Source organism: Amblyomma maculatum, chromosome 1, assembly GCF_055883805.1.
Source record: "Amblyomma maculatum isolate TAMU_Amacu chromosome 1, ASM5588380v1, whole genome shotgun sequence".
Lineage (NCBI taxonomy): Eukaryota > Metazoa > Arthropoda > Arachnida > Ixodida > Ixodidae > Amblyomma > Amblyomma maculatum.
The window spans coordinates 363,244,239-363,264,704 of NC_139344.1; the positions used below are offsets into that span (position 1 = coordinate 363,244,239).

Consider the following 20,466-nt stretch of genomic DNA (forward strand, 5'->3'; position numbering starts at 1 on the left):
AAACTCGCTCTTTCTCTAGAATAATCAACTCAACCTGTATTCTGATGAGTGCATGTATACAAGGCTACAGTGGCTTTTCAATTTAAACCACATAAATCAGCCATAAACATGTCACAAATAATAAATATGTAGTCTGGAAGACGAACATCTTGTGGAACAGTCAGCCACGCCATGAGAGAAGGGACGAAATTAGGGGGAAAGAAGAACGAGAGAAGTACTGCAGTGGATCCAGTGAAAGAAGGGATGAGATGCCTCGCAGAGGGCATCAGATAAATTTAGGTAACACAGGGTGCTTTACATTACAATGATATCGTGGCAGGAGGGTAGGGGGATTGTGGCCTTCTTGGCCTCTTTGGAGTCCTTCGTCGGTCGTGGAGCAAACTACTTGCCGTCAGGGTACCTGTTGTTTATGCCGTTATATACACCGCTCCGGTGAGAAACAATGGCTAAAGCAAGGCACGGGACCTTCTTCAGACGTTGTAAAATTACTTTCTGCTCTCTGCTGTTTGCACGAGGGAGTTGTGGTGACTTAGCTGGAGCTTAGCGCTTTTCCTTTTGTTTTCTTCACTCAGTCACAAGAAAAGCAGCACCAATATCGCACACCACAGGTCATCTTTTGAAGCGAAAGCTTTACTGGCCTAGTCGAGCGAGTTTCGTCGTCTGACGCACAATCACCTTGACCTCATTTTCGGCGCCAGAAGCCGGAGCCATGCTTCTTTTTCTTCGTACCTGCAGCGAGGAGCTGGTGACACTGAATTCTTCCTCTTATTCGGTTCTTTACTTCGCATATCTAGCTGCTTCTTCTTTTACTTTTTCATACAGCTAGTAAACGTTACTAATACCAGTAGCTACCTCCAGATATGTACAATATTGCCTTACACATTGACACACATTTCCCTCCTGACCATCATTTCCTTCCACTGGTAAACTGGCTATCTGGAACGCCTCGTGGGACCTTCCCCTTCAAAATTCCCTCCACCTTTTCTTCTCTAAACCGGGCTGTGGGATCCTTGTAGAGAGAGAGAATTGGAGGCGGCGTGCGCTCGAACCAGGGCTTCGGCTGCGTTTCCTTGACGTTCGAAGGCAACCATGGAGCAGCAAACCACGCATCATCATCATCATCATCATCATCATCATCATCATCAGCATCATCATCATCATCATCATCATCATCAGCCTGACATACCCACTGCAGGGTGAAGGCTTCTCCCATATTTCTCCAATTAACTCGGTTCTGTGCTAGCTGCATCCACTTGACCCCTGCGAACTGCTTAACCTCATCCGCCCACCTAACTTTCTGCCGCCCCCCTGCTACGCTTTCCTTTCCTTGGAATCCAGTTTGTTATCCTAAGCGACCATCGGTTATCCTCTCTCCGCACTAGATGTCCTGCCCATGCCCAGTTTCCACTAGAATGTCAGTAACTTGAGTTATTGCTTTGACCCAATTTGCACACTTCCTATCCCTTAATGTTACCCCTACCATTTTTCGTTCCATAGCCCACTGCGTTGTCCTCATTGTGGTTAGCCTTCATGTTTCAGCCCCATAGATGAGTACAGGTAAGATGCAACTGTTGTATACTTTCCTCTTAAGCGATACCGGTAAGCTGCTAATCATAATCTGCGAGTGCTTGCCAAATGCGCCCCATCCCAATCCACGTATAACCATGCCTTATCAAGCTTCTGCTCTTCACACTAAGTTATCCATATGATTTTAACCTGTCTTAAAACAAAACATAGCCAACCATAACGCTTTCGCTTGTATAACCGGGCTGGACTGATGTGAGCTAAGTCGCAGCAAGTTTTGGCATTTTATCATCAACGAGCCGATAGCTCCGTGGTGGTGTCCTCACTTCCCGTTATAGTGCCCAGAGGTCTAACGCTTTTGTCACTGTGCCACCACTGTGGATCAAAAAGAATATAGCGTCACACAGAAAGCCTAGTAAATTGTTTTCTTGATGAAACCACTCTTGTTATAGCTCAAAGTTTGATAATGGGAGTAATTTGGAAAGGAAATCTTATTTTATGCGACGTTTGGAGCAGGTGCATGCGTGGTTCGGCGATAATTATTTGCAGGGCTATATTCCATATGGTGATGCCAAACTTAAAAGTTCTATCGTTTTGCTACAATTATACTGCCAGTGTAAGATAGTGTCTTCGGCATAATGACTAAAGCAAACGAACTCGAGGCGCTCAGTCAACAGTGCTTTGAAAATCTCCGGTACTGGGGGCTACTGGCAGAGCTGCAGAAAAATCGTTTTTTTTTTTTTTTTTTTTTTTTAAAGCGATTGCTTTACTAGTCTCCTCAGCCAAGATCATCGGCGCGGTAAATTTGACCTCTAGTGCTGCGCGAGAAGCCGGTGTCGCCCGCTCTGTATACATGCAATGAATTCCCTGCTTGCTTTGGCGTGTATGCATTTTTGACTAGATAGATTATCGTATATACTTTCACACCAAGCATGTCAGCTTGAGCTCACGGCAGGGTTATGGTTTAAACAAAAATACGCATTTAGTGTTTAGTTTAGTACTTTTGTATACTTGTAAGACTCCAAATATGAAAATCTGTTTTTTTTTTTTCACGATGTGTGATACCGGTTAAAAGGGCTGAAAACAACAACGTAGGCCAAAATTTTTCGCCACACGAATTCTAGCTGTCCAGCACTTCCAGTAAGATTAAACTGCAGCAAAGGTGCGTTCAGTCTATAACAACAATTGTATCTGGAAGTTTGGAGCTTCGTCTGTGAGGTTTAAAATTTAGTATTCGCTCAAAAAAATTGTTAAATAAAGGCATATTTGCACATTTTTGTGTAGCACTGTTTGTTTGCGCACAAAAGTGCTTCGATGTTTCGCCTGCTTGTGTCCAAAATCGAGGTCACCTTTCCGCGCAAAATGGTCAACAATTTGCCTTTCTAAGTCAGCCCCAGCAGCACCATGAGTTTGTTTACAGTCATGCAGACGATAGAACTTCGATACGCTTTACATTTGAGCTTGGAGACTGTACGGGCTGAAGTGTGGAATCAGAAGAGCTTCGTAAGGAACTAGTTCAGGGCGTAAAGGACAGTTATTATGTATTAATGAGTAGTTAGAACGCGTATAAAGCAAGCAGGAAAGAATTTCGCGGTGGTAGCAGCATTGCAGGCATGTATAGTACCATGTATTTTCGCTCCTTTCCTGCCGAATATGCAAGTACTGCAGGAGGCTTTGGCACATATGTTTGTGCATGACTAGGAGTAACAGCAGTGCAGCGGTGTGTTGTAATAAAGTAAGACAGGTATGTGCACTGAATTCGAGCTGGGTTAAGCCCATGCAGGCTTATTCCTCTGTTTTACCGCTTACATTGGGATCATGTTTGCACTACGTGAGTATCACCACGTGAGGTAATCACTCCGTGCCTCATGAATGTGCTGATGACAAGGGCACTCGGAACGCGGACTGGGCTTCAGTTTTGTGTTTACTTTGAACCCTCATCCTCTATAGCGGGCAGCGTATCATGTTCATCATCATCAGCCTGAGAACCCGTTTTTGAAGGCAGTGGCCTTTCCTATAGCCCTTTAACTAACCCGTCATTGTGCCATCTGCCACCTAGTCGAACACCGGGGCACAGATCTCACCAGCTTCATGATGGACGCCCCCTATAACACTGGCGCTCTCTTCACGAAGAAGACAGGGGGAAGAGGAAGGTTTTAAGTGGTGTACAATGAGGCTACGATCACGGAAAGGAACGCAAGATGAGATTGCAAGATGGATGTAGAGATTGTAGAGACGAGTACGTCAAACACAGCAAAGGGAAAGAACTGCGATGGAGGAGAACAAAGAACCTGTGTGCGTGGTCGCTTAGCAGTGAAAAAACAGAGTCAAAACAGGGAAGGCTTAAAATAACTATAACCCGACAGTTAAAGCGCAACAAACTGGAACCAATATAGGTGCAGCTTTCCAGATATCTTCTAAATAGGTAGAATTTAGTTAAAATTTCGACCATATAAGCATGAAATAGGAGATACTAGAAAATGCGAACTGGGATGTACAGTACGAGGAAAAGTATTTTGTCTGCTTTTGTCTCCTTGCGTAACGCTGGTCGAACGTTTAATTATAAAATGATGATTGCAATGGCATATCCTTTCACCTATATATAAATCAATAAATTCGCCTAGCGTGGTACAACTGTTAAAAAAAATGTAAATAGAAGGCAAAATAGATTTAAAGCTTCCAACTCAGGAGTTTTAGCTAGGTACGATTAGCTGTTCTATCTTTCTGGCTTAGCACCAGCCTCTCAAAAGTCTGGTGTTGCGTGGATTCGCTTTGTCGATAACTTGAGGTTAATGAAGCCTTTACTCCTTTAGGAGCAAAGAGGCATCATGGGAAGTCGTCATTTCTTTTACGAGCGCCAGGCGTACACCGTAAAAAAAAGGCGGCGCAATTAGCTAATTGCTGTCACCAAAACGAGGAGGAAGTTGATAGCTGTAGCTTCGCTTTAAAGCGCTGGCCTGGAACAGCTGCAATCTCTGGTGGCTCCTCATTTAACGAACATGAGCAACGGAATAGGAGTTGAGGTCTCCGGTCCGCGCTTCACGTGACATACATGCCCAACAACCGATAGGATGGGGCAGACCTGGAGCGAAGGTACCTATAGTATGAGCGATTCGACTCATCAAGGCGCGACGGAACGTGCAGTACTCGGTGAGGGAGTGCCAATCGATCCTTCGACGCCCGGATCTGTTACAAGCAAACATTATGTTGAGGCCACATTGACCCCTGACATAAAATAGGTCGCCGAGCATTATGTTCCTGGTATGACGTTTTTTGATTTTTTGCTGAAATAACCGAAAATGGGGTCACAATCATTTGTGCTGTTGTAATACGCGCCTTTAAAGTTCGCGAGTGTGAAAGCCGGCTCCGAAACTACGACCGGGCCATGCACGTTCGAAGATCTCCCGGCGGAGTCATCGGAGCTAAGATCTGGTGGCTGGTGGCTTTGACTGTCGCTCTGCACGGCCAAGTACAGAGTTAAAAAAGGTGGGCTCGATCCAGTTGGGGCAGTACGCTTGGGACAGATCACGTCTCTCGGATGTCCACCGCGGAATCGACCAGCCGAGGCCCTTTGTGCGCGCCCCTGCTGCAACTGCCTCGCAAGCTCCGATAACCTGTCAGCTTTTTTTCTTTGATGAGCGTTTATTCTTCAACTATTAATTCACATTCACTTGCTTGTTAGGTTTACTCTGTATAGTCATTCACTGGTGAAATTCGCGTCATTCTTGCCTTAAGGTATTATTAATGTAATCAATACTGTGTGCAGCATGCTGTTCGATTCACATCACTCTAGAACTGTTGCAGTGTCTCCCGAAGCTGCTGTGGCCGTCCTATCATTTTAGGTTTTGTACAGTTAATCTGCCCTGCAAACATCAGCTTTTTATGTATGAGAACAGTAGCTCCATGTACGTCTTTTGATCAAGAGGAAACACTGGTCTAACGGGCTAAAAATTTGGTATGTCTCAAGGCTCCATACAGGGAAGGAGATTAAAGGTGGTGATGGTCTGCACCTTAACCTACAAACTGGAAATTTGCAATGTAAGTGCTATTTCTGTACAGAGGTGATCTGTCTGATGTCGATCCGCGAGAAGGGAGGGAGTCAAGTTTTGAGCAGTTATGCTAGTGTACTTTTCAGCAAATATGGGCGTAGCGGAATTCAAGAAATTTTTTGAGTACAGCCGTAACTTTGACTTCGACAGTTGGTAATTTGGCCAGACCAGGAGTTAGTGCTTTGGAAAGCGGGGAGCGGATGGCAACAAGGAAAAGGTAGAAATTGACGAAAACACGGGTAGATCCCAAGCTTTCGTTGGCGGAAATGGAAAAGGAGCAGAAATAATCGGTAATCCGATGGTAGTTGCATATAGTATAGTAACTGACACTAGCACAGCGGAAACGCCGTCTTTAAAGGAGGAAAGACAAGTTGATCGACACAGAACCATTAGTACGTAAAAACTAAAGCCCTTTCTTTGATGAAAAACACAGAAATAACGTAGACGCATGTCTGATGCAATGTGATCATGTCGCTGAGTGCAAGAGGTGGCCTCGCGGTAAGTGGATAGCAACCTGAAAGTGTGGGCGTGTCGGTGCGGTATGACATGAAAAATTTAAGCGCACACTTAAACGAAGACGGCGAAGAAGGACGGGGGTCAAACCAGCACTAACTTGAATTTTTTACGCGCCGTGGTTCGGAATAAATTATTGCAACAAAGCTCTCGTGTGTCTCCCGACCTTCTCCACCATCTTCCTCTGAGTGCGCGCTCAAATGTTAATATCAGTGGGCAACAGCCCTTAGTCTTTCAGTGATGAAGCACTTGGTGTGTTTAATCAAATGTAAGGCATCTGAGTGGAAGAGATATGACAAACTTTCCTATAACAGAAGAAGGCTTTCGCGGTATGTTCCGAGTAGCTATCGCCATGAACGAAAAAGCATGGCCGTAGTTCACAAATAGGCGGCAAACAGATCAGATAGATAGACGGAACTATTGAAAAAAGGATCACGGGGAGCTCGTTAACATTATTCTAAAGAGAAATGCCTGTCCAGTTGTGCGACACAGCTACAGCTGTTTATGGAAATAATAATAGACTCGTCATTTGGAGATAAGGCACATAGGACGTCTTAAATGCCGAGGTCTGTAGCCGGTCAAAGTTCGGCAATCAAAATCCGCTTTATGTTTTATGCGTTATAGGCTTTATGCGTTTCCGTCTATATAGGCACCCGCTCCCAAAATGGCCGGACCGGCACTTCCTACAAAACAGGGCAGCATAAAAGGTGCTATAAAAGGGACAAAATAGACCAATTGAGTTGGAAATGCCTCACAGCGGGTCGCCAAATGTGAGATAGGGAAATAACCTACATTATCCCCATGCAGCGAGGTCAAGGGCCTAAATCTTAACGATGAATCTAAAGGAAGGAAACAGACGTCATAAACTTACTGTTATATGGTTATGATGCAAGGTTAAACATAAGGTTAAACGTAAAGTTAAACGCAAGTTTATGACGTATGTGTGACGAACTTACGTCATAAACGTAAGTTTTGCTACCGAGGCATGCACAAACCCGTCTTGCCTGTGGTGGCCGGTACAGCTGAAGATCAAGTGGTGCGCGTCCTAAACCCCATTCGCGAAACATTGCAGAGGTGACAACGGATTTGGAGCGAGATAAAGACAGCACCTAGCGATTTTTCGAGCCTATTTGCGTGACCGCTTAGTGCTGATGCTTCTAGAGGCCTGGAACCATGTGGCTAAACCGCATCAGAAGGGCCGACCTAACGCCAAACTCACGGAGAGCGTCCGCTATCCCTTGGATGTAGATAATGTGAAAGGAATCAGGTGACAAAGATACATATATCTTAAGCACTACACCCTTCACCACAGATTCTATATATATATATATATATATATATATATATATATATATATATATATATATATATATATATATATATATATATTATTTTTATTTTTTTATTTATTTAAGCATACTGCAAGCCTTGCTAGGCTCTTACAGGAGTGGGCGAACTAATGGAACCGTTATACAAAATGCAAAACATCAGAAACACACAAAAGTAGACAAGATACGCATGGCAACAGTATAATGGACATTCGATTTGTCGCATATGAAGCACTGAAAACAATCGCGAAGCGACACAATAAACGAACACGTTAGACAATAGGTACTAATAAGATAAATCTTCAACTGAACACTCGCACTGAATGAAGAAAGACATTTTAGGAACGAGTTTCTTTTGTTTAGCAATGTTGTTAACGGTTGGACGGTGTCACAAGTCGCTTCCGAAACCTCGGAAGATACGTGCATGCCACGCACGGCCGAAGATGTTCTGACGAGATCCTTGGATCCAGGACCTGCAGCGGCTGGTGGTTTCAATGGTCGGGCTGCGTAACCAGGCAAATGGTTTAAAAAGTTAGGTCCGTACAGCTGACGCGGTGCGCACTGGGTAGACCGAGATTATTGGGTGCCTCCCGCGGAACTTACCATCCGCATTCATTCGTGCGCGACCTGACTGCAAATGCTTTGCGTAATCAGATTAACTCCAAGGAGCTGAGCCAAGGGAGACAACCTTTTTCCTAAAGTTTATTCATCAACATATTCAGTGGCACTCACATGACTTGTGTTCTCTATCCCTTTGTATATCTTTACGTTCCACCAGAATTTGTACTGTCTTCAATATCGTCTTAAGGTATTATTCATGTAACCAATGCTCTGTGCTCCATGCTTGTCAGTGTAGATTTTTTGCATTTATAGACGGAGCTGCTGTGCCCGTCCGCATCATTATAGGTTTGATACATTGTCTCTTTCCTTATAATTTACGTCTTCTTATGTGTTGGAATCATTGTTCCGTGAACGTCTTTCGATCCAGGCGGTGCACATGTCGACCAGCCTAATGAATGTATCTCGAGGCTTTATAGGGAGAAGTCTGGTAACTGCACAGGTAATCTGCGCCTTGTCCCGCTCAGGGCCGAAGTCTCAGACAGACATGGCGTCCGCGAACCGCACTGGTCAGCCTGATCATGATGCGCAGGGATGGAAGGAAGTTCTGTTATGATTAGGTAGTTCTGCTGAAATACTTATATCATTGATGGGTTGAAGCTGAATTCGATACACTGGTTAAGAATTTCCGAAGCATTTGAAGTATTGCTTGATAAATAATTTACTGTAAAAACGATGCAGTTACATGGTAACTAAATAAAGTTGGTGAATATGTTTTATTTAACGTTACTGAGTGATTATATTGTTACTTAGCTCCCCGTATCTACTATATATTGCTACGGGGATAACAATATACAGTGGGGACGGGGAGCTCAAAGCCACGGACAAGACGATAACATATCAGGTATTGAAACGTAGAAAAACACTTTCTTATACACCTGCAGCACTAGCACACCCAGTGCTTTATTCCGCGCAAAAGCATAACTACCGAGAAAGAGATTGTACCCATTAATCGGAGCTGGCTGGAAATACGAAGTCCGTTGAGGACGTTTGATTTTTTGGACTCTAATGGCCCAAAATGACTCAGGCTATGAAATACGCCGTAGTGAAGTGCTTCGGAATTTTCAACCTCCTGGGGTTCTTTAACATGCACTGGCATCGCACAGCACACGCGCGCCTTGCTTGTCGCCTCCATCGAAAACCAGCCGCTGCAGCTGGAATTCGATCCCGCTACCTTGGGCACAGCAGTAGAGCGCCCTAACCACTGCACTACCACGGCGGGTGGTTTATGAAGCATTTCAGTCACCACGAAGCCCGATTTGAGCCGGGTGCGCTGTTTCGCTACGTGATATGCCTTAATTTGTTTCATTACTTTCCGGAAAGAAAATAAAAATTATTTACAACTGTGTGTTTGCTATTTTTGAGCGACGGAGCAGAAAAGTGTACGTGTCAGAGAAAAGTAGAGCAAGCAGATCTAGTCTGCTGCCTTGGCAGCTACAGCTCGTTAACAGCGTGCCATTCCCACACAGTGTTCCACGTGTATAATGCGCCCAGGCTTGCATTTTAATGAAAAAAAAAAAAAAGCAACAGATATTCTCGCGCTGCAAGGCGATTTCTGATTGTTTCAAAAACAGATATAGGATTGTCTTGTTCACGGCTTCGAGGTCCAAGTCAGACTGCTGCCAACCACACTCCAGATTCTATTAATTAACAAAACAAGTTAGTTTTCGTTATCTGGTTGTGTATTAAGATGAGCTTTTGCACTAACTTACGTCCAGAAGGCGATGAGATAGCACTTAAATTTTTTCTTCCAAACTTTCTATGAATTCATAAAATTCGTATATGTATTGGCTGAAGCTCCGGGTACATAATATAGCAGGCTGTTGGAGGCAATGCCGAGGTTATGTGGCACGTTTAGTTCCCGCCATGAAAAAGAAGTTTCGCTTGGTGGTTTGTGCATAAATATTGGTTTTTCGAACACTGTACTCTTTCCTATCTGAATGCGCGAAACTAACGGTTTTGTTATGAGAACCATGAAAAGGGATTCAACGACCATTGACACAAAGGAAATCATTGGGAATTTTTGTGCCAATAGGTGCGAAATAATAACGTAGTCGTTGAGATAATTGACACGAAATTTCAAGAAGAAAAAAAAAAAGAATACATGCTGCCGGTGGTACCCGGACTGGATTTCATTTCTGGTATTCTAACTTTCGAGCTACGCCGACGGATGTTTTCAGTATTCTATTTTCTTAGGTATTTATGTGGGGTATAACATAACCTTGGGAGTTCTCGCTCACCTGCGCTATTCTTCTCCATAGCGGTGGACGTGGAATGTCCTGTGATACGGCAAGTGCCAAATAACGCGATTGTATCCTAGCGGCGACATGTAGTCGTTTTTTTCTTCCGCTTTCTAATCAATTATTTTTCTGATCGCAATGTGCCTTCACACTGATTGATACGTACAGAATATTCCTATAGGCTTCACTTTTTGCCATTGGTCTCATGGTTCGCTTCGTTTGTTTCCTAATGCTGAGATATTCAACTGCAGCAGAGTTTATGGTACAAGCTGATATCGATATTTAACAGTTGATGTAGATGGTGGCAGGAGGAGTAGAAGTGCGCTCGCTGAAAGCGACGAGAAGAATCGTCGGTTGTGACGAGAAAGAACGAAATAAGGGAAAGGGAAAAAGCTTTAACTACGAACCAAAAGGGATTGTAAGAAGAAATGAGAAAATGGCATTACAGGCGTCCCTACGGCAGCAACTGCGGTAGGCGTAAAGAGAACCCCTAAAATGTCACCTATAAAAGAAACTTGAAGCTCTGAGGGGGCGCAGAAGAAATTGTGATCTTGGAAGATGTAACACTGCCGGTCACATTACGCCAGAAAGATAAAAAGATCTATAGTTTGTCGGCCAGGGCGAGGGACGGCAAAATATCGCCATCCGTATCAACCTATTCAAAGAACGTGAAAAATAGGGAAAGCGGCGCGGGAAACGCCTTGAACCATTAAACGCTGACATCCAAAGGATCTTTGGGGAAAATAAGGGCAGGGACATGTTGGTGCTGCGTCGGGCTTTTGATGCCCGCTGGGGCAAGTGAAGAAATGTGCTTTTTGTGTAATGAGACGAGGGAAGTCTGTATTGCTCTGTTTTCACGAAGAATGTGTTTTGTCTCAGAAGAGCAGCGCTGCCCCCTACTTGAGAAGGAAAAGTTTTAAGCTGTTATATTGTGACTGCATTTCAACGACTTCCAGGGTTACGCAGGCGCAACTAAAGTGGTTGTCATATGTTTCTGGGGACATGGTTGTCCTCGAAGATTGAAAAGAACGTTCTTCTCACGGGAAATGAGCATTTTCGCATTCTTTATAGATATCCTTATTCAGATATGGGCGTCTGAATTGAAAGCAGACCCAATATCTGAAGATAGTTCGAAACCTATCCTATGGATATCCTGCATTTAGACATTTTGTTAGGTTAGATATTTCCTCTGCCCAGGCGTTTTGTTCACTTATGAATTGAGGCTTGCACGCCTGAAAACGTATGCTCATTTTGACGCAAAATAAGAGTGAATATTTCCCAAAATGAGCTTGTTTTTGCGACTGTAGTCAAATCAAGGCTGAAAAATACCGGGTCTACAGCATCGTATTGGCTGCGGAGCCCTTTGAGAACTATTTGAAATTCTTTCCATGTTCACAAAAAGTGTCAGAACCTTTACGGTTGGTCAGGCTGACACGCGAGAATAGTATGATAAAACGTTGCAAGTGTTAATTGTTATGGAATTAATAATTTTCTAGGCCCTTCCGTTGTAAATGAATGCCGTATGCTGTAATTACGCATGTAGCCTGCATGTATATCTGCATATATTCAATATACTCATCGGGTGTTTGTCACCAAGTGTCCTCAAGCTTGTAGTACAAATGTCTCTAGGAGGTGTGCATCAGTGGATGAAATGATATATATATATATATATATATATATATATATATATATATATATATATATATATATATATATATATATATATATATATATATATATATATATATTGTGTCGTATAAATTCTATCTGCTGTGAAAATACATCGTTTCGCTATATTCTACTAAAATGGGCTGTAATAATGGCATTTTCTTCAGAGGTATGATGTTCTTGTTCAAGTTCGATTTTAATCTTTCTCTTCTTCCTTCCGATTCAAATATTGCTTATTTGTCGACTCTCCAAATTTTTTTTCCAGTCACATGATCTGTGGGCACATGCCTAACAGCTCTTTTTTTAAAGCATTGCACTGCGCGTAGAGTGATCCGTTTATTCTTCAAATGGCAATCATCGCACTGCCGTTATTCTGCGGCAAACCACCATGTTGCATTCCTTTCCAGAGTAATACAACAGGTATGTTTACAAGTTTTCAGGGGCTTTAGGTTCAGAGGAGGTCTAGTTTTTCATTCTTCGCCGGAATAGGCAAGGTTGACAAAGCAAGTTATCGAAAAAGACATTGTTCACGCGAGCCTAGAAAACTCCCGACCGTCTGTTATTGAAAATAACGAAGATATGTCCTGCTATCTAGATCTAAAGTGGCCCCATGCACGTAGAAATGTCATGTGTGATGGGGTTAGATAGATCCAGTGCTCAGCTCTGTGACTGCACGCTCCTTCAAAAGAATCAGGCTTCGAGTATGAAATAGGCTAATGAACACTAGATGTAGATAGGTGACGAATAGAAAGTAGTGAATCTGCTGGAAGAATGGAAGATTTTGTCGCATGGAAATAATAGGATAAGTGGTATGCATTGCCCCAAACGCGCTTTATATTAAATCGTTATCAACGTTGCACGTTAAACCATAAAGGTGGGAAGTGTGCGGCACATTGCATTTTCTTCTCCGGTAAAGGTGTCCCTGTCACTAATTTCAAGGTATAATGGATAAAAAAGTATGATTGATAAACTTTGAAAAATCACGTTCCCACAGTCACCTTAAAGTCTTAGCTTTGGAAATGAGCTTAAAGACAACGACGACCCCAAACATAGTTATACGCTTCTGAGAAAATTATAGCAAAAGAGGAGGTTGGACCTAAGGAAGTGGAGAAGCAGGTATACTTACAAGCATGAAATAGACCTTTGCACGCGCTCGTGCGTCGTTAGGGAAATTAAATCCTGCATCGGTCAGCATGTTTGCCAGTTGTTTTAAAAGCGGAGAAGTACTAGGCTCTCACTGATAGCACATTAGGCTCCATGCTTCATCGGTGTCAAGCAACAATCAATAAAAGAAAATGCTTGCATGCGAAATACTGAAAGAGTTACGCAATGCTGAAAAGATATTCCAAAATGTGCCGTCTCATTTTGCAACAAAAATAAATAATATCGCTGATACCTTCTTGCAGAGTATAGCAGTACTTGGGAATGTGTTGTGGAAATTAATTTCGGTTTAAAAAGTTGTTTGCTGTTCAGTAAAATATGACCTTATGGCCCATCAAGCTTATGGTGCTAAATATATTAAAATGAATAAGAAATTCAAATGTCTTATTTTTTGTTCGCTACTAGCAGACAAATGTGGGAGTCAATACTTATCATTTTTAATAACAATCCTTTGACGCCTGTACTTGGGCATTTGCTTGAGCACTGGTCGTGTCTTAGCTTGAGTGGTCGGTAAATATTCTTCCAGACGGACGAGTTCACAGCACCCAGCCGACCCGCTGCCACTGTTTTTCATTTGGGATATGACACTGATGAGTTCAACGAAACAATTAAGTAAACTGGTCATGTTTGGCACTTATGTTCTACCTCAAAGACTGTGCAGTGTGGCCAGAATCCTAGAGTGGAGTGCTCCACGCTCTCTTTAATCTTTTTGAGTAAGATCACACACAAAGACAATGAGCGTGTAGACCGCGGGGTGAAGTTGCTCTAGGATTGACAGCTTGAGCCGCAGTTCCAGCGGGAATCGCTTTTCTCTATCTGGTAGAAAATTGCACCTGGTTACCGGTCCTTGCATGAAATTGTGGCCTTCACCTCAAAGCGGTAGAAAATGAGGTCCCCTGAACACCAGCTCCGCTAAATGGTGCAAACAATCCCTGAAAGTTCTCGCTCGGCCATGCTAAAGTTCAGCAGCAGCAATTGTTTTCAACTTGCAATGCAGCAAGCTTCATTTAAAGGCGCACGTGCTGATGGAAAATATCTGCCTTCGCAGTTTTACGCCGATGACCAGGCGCTCGCTCACTGACATTCTGTACTGCATGCTTGCTGTATAGAACACAAGTACCCGCGAAGCATTGTGAACCCCACATCACGTATGTTATTTCTACGTGACACGTTGTGGTGGGTGGTAGCGTGATTAGTCGAGAGACGATTTACACAGTGGCTAATCGTATTATTCTGTGTACCGTCATGCACACGTGCATGACTGGCGGTCTCTCTTAAAACAAGCGTCGCAGGAAAGCTGACATTGTGTGGTGTTACGGTGAATGATGCTGGCATCAGTACTTCAGCGCCCCAGTCACTTGTAGAACGCTCCGGAACCTAACGTAGTACCCGCTTGCGCAGTGCCACTGGAAGACTTTCATCGTCAGCCTGTTGCCTCTAGCGCTGCTGGCATTAGTAGCAATCTACGTGTCTGCCAAGATGTCCTCTGCTCTCGCCGACAAGGAACACGGTGCACCTTGGAATTTAAGTAAGAATGGACGCTGCTGAACATTCTTTCCACACACGACGCCGCATACCAATAACTGGTTTTGGTAGTTATATGGAATGGGTGAAATTTCGCATGTTTACCAGCGTTTCCACTCGCTGACCCTTTTTACTTCCTAGTCCATACATTACTAGTGCCCGTGTTAAGGTTGGCGCATCATTTCTAAAATACATAATTGATATCTCTATGTGAGACGTGCAGGCATGCATACGCGAATGCGCTATGGATAAAGACGTTGGAGGTCAAAATCTAAGGCATACCCTACATATTGTTGTAATGTCCAGTGAGCCAGTTATGGTACAGAGAGCAAAAGTCCGTGTAATTTTGATTTTATTAATAGGTATTTCTGGACTATGAACCAAAGAAAGACCACGGAGTGCTTGTTTCTAGCTATGGGTCTGCTGAAACATAAATTCATGCGAAAAGTAGCTTAATTCTACATTTGAAAAGGCCTATAATATAAGTTGCAACACTGTGTAAAGAAGGTATGGAGGAGTTTTGAATGTCATTTTGATTTTATTTATGTACCTTAATGTTTAAGGGCAGTTTTGCCATAGTATAAAATTGAGAAATCTTGAAAGCATCAGCTAAGTTTCAGTATGCTCTAACGATCTTGCACACAAAGCGGGTCTAAATGCTTCTGTAGTTTTGGAATGAAAAAAACAACAACATGATTTTATCATCCAGAGAGTTAACCATGTGTTCTACGATTTATATGTTCAGGCAGCACAGAAAAAGCGGCCGTTGTAATGTTGTCATGAAAGTTGACAAACTCGTGCTCGCTATTGACATCTGTGACTTAAACCAGCTTTCATATAATCATAATGACAATCCAAATCCTGTTCTTTTGCACAACGTAAACAGAGGGGTGATAACAATTTCATATATATGCTTATTTCCTCCCTGTGTCCTGCTACTGAAAAACCTCAAAGCTGGATATGAATACAACAATCTGGCGCTTTCCCTTCGGGTTGTGAGTTATGCTTCAGAATCTTCCTTTCCTCCCAATGTACTTATCTGCAAAGAGTAGACTGTCGTACGAGTAAAATGTGTTTGTATGAGAACAAACTTATGGGGCCTACTGATTGCGCTAATTGATATTGCGATTGCGATAGTGGCTGTCTTCTCGCTCGAGACAACACATCTCATTTATTAGAAGCACGTCTACGAAGCGAGGACCACATCAGCTAGAAATGATCTGCGACTAGCGCTTATGCTACAAACAGCGCAGCAACGCAGAATAGATTTTAGTACTCGACGCGGAAAGGGTTAGTTACATTCAAAGCAGTCGACTCGCCTTGCTGTTTACACTTTGCAGTTCCTCGCGTGTCGCTTCCCTCTTTCTACCTAGAATTTCGTGTGAACGAAACCTTGTTGTATCTTCGCGACAGGTTCCCTGACTTCCGGACACATGGCAGGCGAGCTGGTGCATTGCGCAGCCCCTTGCGACTCTGTTGCACGAGGAGGGCGCGACCTCGTGTGGCGTGCTCCTCGAGGTTGGAACCCGAAGCAAGATCTACAGGCCGCCTCGTACAAGCTGGCCGACGTGCTGTCGCACCCGCTCGAGCTGCACTGGTGGCCTCATAAGGCGGTTACGGCCTACCGCGGCCCTTTCTTGGCGTTGGTCTCCACTCGACCCGAGAATGGCGCTCGGCGACAGCGTATCCGCCAGGGGTGGGGAAACGCCACGCGTTACCCGCCCGGAACTTTCCGGCTCATCTTTTTCGTCACGGCTCCACCAAAGACTAATTTCAAGAAGATGGCGATGACCGAAATGCTTCTGGTAAGGAAGTCGAAGACAAACCGCGTTTTCTTTTCATTCTTGCTTTTGATGTGAAAAAGGCAGAAAAACCTGAAAAGTCCAATAGGATCCCTGCACTCAAATTAGATATCACAGAACAGCACCTGGAATGACTTTTAACGAACGCATTTATGTGTGATAAAAATTAGATGGCGTGTATATGGGCTGGTGGGTATAGCTTTGGACGTCATCTTTACCGGCGCCATGGTTGAGGGCTCCGGGAATTAGTTCGTTAACGCGCACTGACTACTAGCTTATATGCACGCCACTCAATTTTCATCGTACGGAAATACGTAATGCACAGAACACAGGCGCCCTCAGGATCAGCAGTCGAGCACCCTAACCGCTGAGTCACTACGGCAGAGCAGTTAGAGGTTATGCTAGGAAGTGGTACGTGAAGTGTTAAGTGATGAGCGGCAGGAGAAATAGACCACAAGGGAGAGCATATAAATGTTATCAATATGCATCATAACAGTAATAAGGTTTTTAGCTAAAATAGGTATAGGTTGGCAGGTTGAGTGTGACACTTTGTTTGGACGGACGGACCGACACTCATGATCCTTTCAAGGCTTTCGGTGTTAAAATGCTTTAGAGTACAATGTGTTAACTTGAAGCTCACGAACAGCGTGCGTTCAGATGTATAAGCCAAATGTGTAAAGTGTGGGCGTTAGAATACCGTTTGTTACGATTCAATCAAAGCTTTTAAGCCAGAAAAAGGTAGAGAAGAAGGTCGAGGGGGATGTGCACTCATGCCGCTTAAGTGGGGCTTACGCGCGACTAGGATGCGCCGCGATACGATAAGCCATGATAGGGTGGCTGTCAGCAATTAGAACACAATATCTGACACCCTTGTCAAACTGCTCAGTCATTAGGTTCGGCGAAACTGTGCTTCTATCGCGGAGGGTTTCTTACTCTCCAATCGCCACCAATTGGTTGCTTTTTGTCGTTCTTGCTTAGAAATTCTAGTGCAGGGTGTGCTAGACATACTAATAAATGCAGTAAATAAACGTTCACATTCATATTTTAACTAGGCCAAATTAACGTTCGTGTCTTGATCATGGTTTCACCTGCATTCCTTATCTCTTTTATTAGGTGTCGTATATAGTTAGAGTTGTCCTTAATAGCAGAGCTGTAGGTGTTGAAGGTAATCTCCCTCTTTTTATGCTGGTGGCTGAACGGAGTAGCCAGGAGGACCTGAGCGGCTTTAGGTTTCCATTGCCTCCCACCTTCTAGAGGAAATCCAGCTCACAAGCTAGAGCTGATATTCCTTTATTTATCCCAACAAAGTGACGTACCATTAGCTCGAACATTGCTGCTGCTGAGAAATTGGTTTGTAATCAGTGTCGGTTTTGTTGCTGGTTTCAGTTGTTCTTAATGCTGTTTTCTCGCCACTATCTAATATACGCCCGGTGCCTTTTCGCATATTCGCATTTAGTTCTTTGTTCGTACAGTCTCTTTTCGTGTTAGCTCTCATTCTTACCGTTTTGGATCAGCTTTGCGTTCCTTCCGTGCATTTGCATTGTACCACTACTTTGTACCGTTATGTGGTTTATCGTTTCTGACATTTATCTTCTTTCTTATGCTACCCCTCACCCATTGCTCTTCGAGGCCCCTGAACAACAAATAAATGAAAAAATAAATAAATAAACGTGCATTGTGGATGTTATTACCTTATTGGTGACTTTGGCGCAACAATCAGAAATAAGTGACTTGCTCCATGCTTACTATTCCTCACGCTATCTTCTGGTGTGGCTGGCGCAAGCCTCGCACAAATTGTCTTAATCTCATCCGCTGCAGAAGGAGGCAAATGAGCACTTGGACATGGCCGTTGAGGCGCACCGCCTCTCTTCGACACGGGCCATGATGTTGGAGTGGGCTCCCCAATATGCCCAGTCTACGCGGCTCGTCCTGTGGACTCTCGACGACGTAGCCGTGGAAGCTGAGAACCTGGAGAAGAGGATGCAGCAGCTTTCTAGCCAGCCGGGCGACGTGTTTGGCAGCGTCTCTGCTTTCATGGCCCACACTGACCGGCGAAACGATGGTCTCGACGCGTGAGCGTGCAGTTCCGCTCAAATTCTTTCGCTTTTGACTCACTGCATGCATAGCTACAAGAACATTAGCGTGCGTACGGGTTGTGGGAGCAAATTTGAGTTTTCTGCGGGCTACCTGCAGCTTGGATCAAAAATGGTAGGAATCACCCCGAGAATAAGTCGAAATGCGTTGGAAAAATGCGAGCATAACAGTGAAAAGGTTTACGGAAAGCCGAAGCCAGTCATAGAGTTTAGAAGAGCGTGCAGACTACCGCGATGACAAATTCCTTTGACATCAGCATTTGCTTTCGTTTTGTTGAGCGCGAGGTTGCAGGATCGAATCCCTGCACCGACAAGGTTATTTCGATGAAGGTGAAATGCGAGAGCACGCCCATAAGCTTTGCTGTGGCGACGAGCATGTTTACAGCATGCATGTATATCAGAGGCCGATCAGGAAATGGAAGGAGACAAACCTATGTCTTCATGCCGGGCGGAGTGGGTTGTTCGTTGTTGGGGCTTAGCGTGCGAAAGGTTGAAGGGGGATGCTCGAGAAACGGCGCCCGGTAACGCTTAGTTAGCCTTGCTCCCAACAAGGGCCAAACTCCCATCTACCTCCTTTCTTGCCTAGCCTCTACAGAAGAAAGACAGAAGGTATATCATTATTTCTGCAGCACATGAATATGCTCTTTAGCGGATTTAGTTGCGAGGATTCAGGTGATTCTGCAGTTCACGCGCCTGATCTTTGAAACACAAAGGAACACGCAGAATGGTTGCGGCATTGTCAAGGACCTGGCTAGACGTTATGTATGGTGTGGGCTAATTAGAAATCTTCGACGTGATAACGGTTGCCCAAAAGAAGTCGGCATTGTATTCTTAGATTTTCGCTATATGACAGTGCTCCCTCCTGCAAGCACTGCGTTTATGTCTTCGGCGGGAAGTTCACAGTAACGCAGATATGAGAATTTTTCCAATGCTCTCAATTCATCAGCAGAGTGCGATGTTGCTGAATACGAAGAAACACACCAACGTATACCGATCTCTCGCCAGCGACTCAATAGATGCCTATGGCTTTGAAGAAAGAATGTGTTAGCGAATTTGAATACCGCGTTCTCGCAAAAAAAAAAATGATTTCATAAGAGTTGTTCGGCGCAGGTATTCACCTTGGCACCGGCTGGAGACGTGCGCTTATTTCCTGAAGATGAGCGCTTTGGCGCGCATGAGCACTATCTATGAGGACGTCTCAAGCAGGTCTACAGAAAAAGAGCAAGAGAATCTCGTCACGCCCTCTCTTGCTCATGGCGCTAACCTCACTCTTGTCCCCATCGAGGACTTTGAGCCGTGCTCCCGGCAGCAGCCGTAGTGTACCGCACCGCAGAGACCTCACGGAGCCACTGCCTCCGCAGCTGGTGGTTGACACAGTCTTGAAAGAGCAGGAGAAACGCCGCCATGTTTGCAAGTAACTCTGTTGTGAGTGTGGGAACGTAGCTCAAGATATATTTTGGAAAGCAGCAGGCCGAAGAAGTTTACCAAATGGACCGGTGAATGCCAAGTGCTGTAAGCACTGTGCAACACAAAAGGACTTGTTAGGACACTAATGTGAATGTGGAACCAATTCTTTCGAAATCAACGTTCTTGAAGTTATTTTTCTTGACACACGTATGAAATATGCTGTATTAAGGATGATATAATTCATATTTTGTGTTGTTTGATGACTGGGTGTAATTTTCAGCGAGACATTTCAAACTTCAATACTTTTCGCATGGTTGGCGGACGTAATGAGACTACCTTGTTGCCGAATTCAAGATGCTGTTAGGGTTCTTCATTGTTAGCATCTGGTCGTTTGTCTTTTTCTTGTGAAAGCTATAGTTTTTTTGATATCGTCTTGGTAAGATCTTTTCTTATACGTGCGAAAATTTGCATTGTTACTTGACCTTTTTTGAAAAAAAAAAAACTAGATTGTCGTACTTAGAGTGCGCTACGCTACAAAT

The 20,466-nt window shown here is 44.0% G+C and overlaps 1 protein-coding gene across 1 annotated transcript; it reads left to right on the forward strand.

The window, feature by feature from the left end:
* Nucleotides 1-16,058: 16,058 nt before the first annotated feature.
* LOC146207975 (uncharacterized) lies at nucleotides 16,059-20,218 on the forward strand. The gene is made up of 3 exons (XM_084577902.1): nucleotides 16,059-16,430; nucleotides 18,246-18,499; nucleotides 19,631-20,218. Exons 1-3 carry the CDS (start codon nucleotides 16,059-16,061, stop codon nucleotides 19,836-19,838), a joined length of 834 nt encoding a protein of 277 aa, XP_084434028.1. The 3' UTR covers nucleotides 19,839-20,218.
* The last annotated feature ends 248 nt before the right edge of the window (nucleotides 20,219-20,466 follow it).

Coding starts and splice junctions, on each gene's coding strand:
- LOC146207975 (XM_084577902.1), top strand. CDS start 16,059: ATGGCAGGCGAGCTGGTGCATTGCGCAGCCCCTTGCGACTCTGTTGCA. Junction 16,431..18,245: donor CGATGACCGAAATGCTTCTG/GTAAGGAAGTCG, acceptor CATCCGCTGCAG/AAGGAGGCAAATGAGCACTT. Junction 18,500..19,630: donor CGAAACGATGGTCTCGACGC/GTGAGCGTGCAG, acceptor TGTTCGGCGCAG/GTATTCACCTTGGCACCGGC.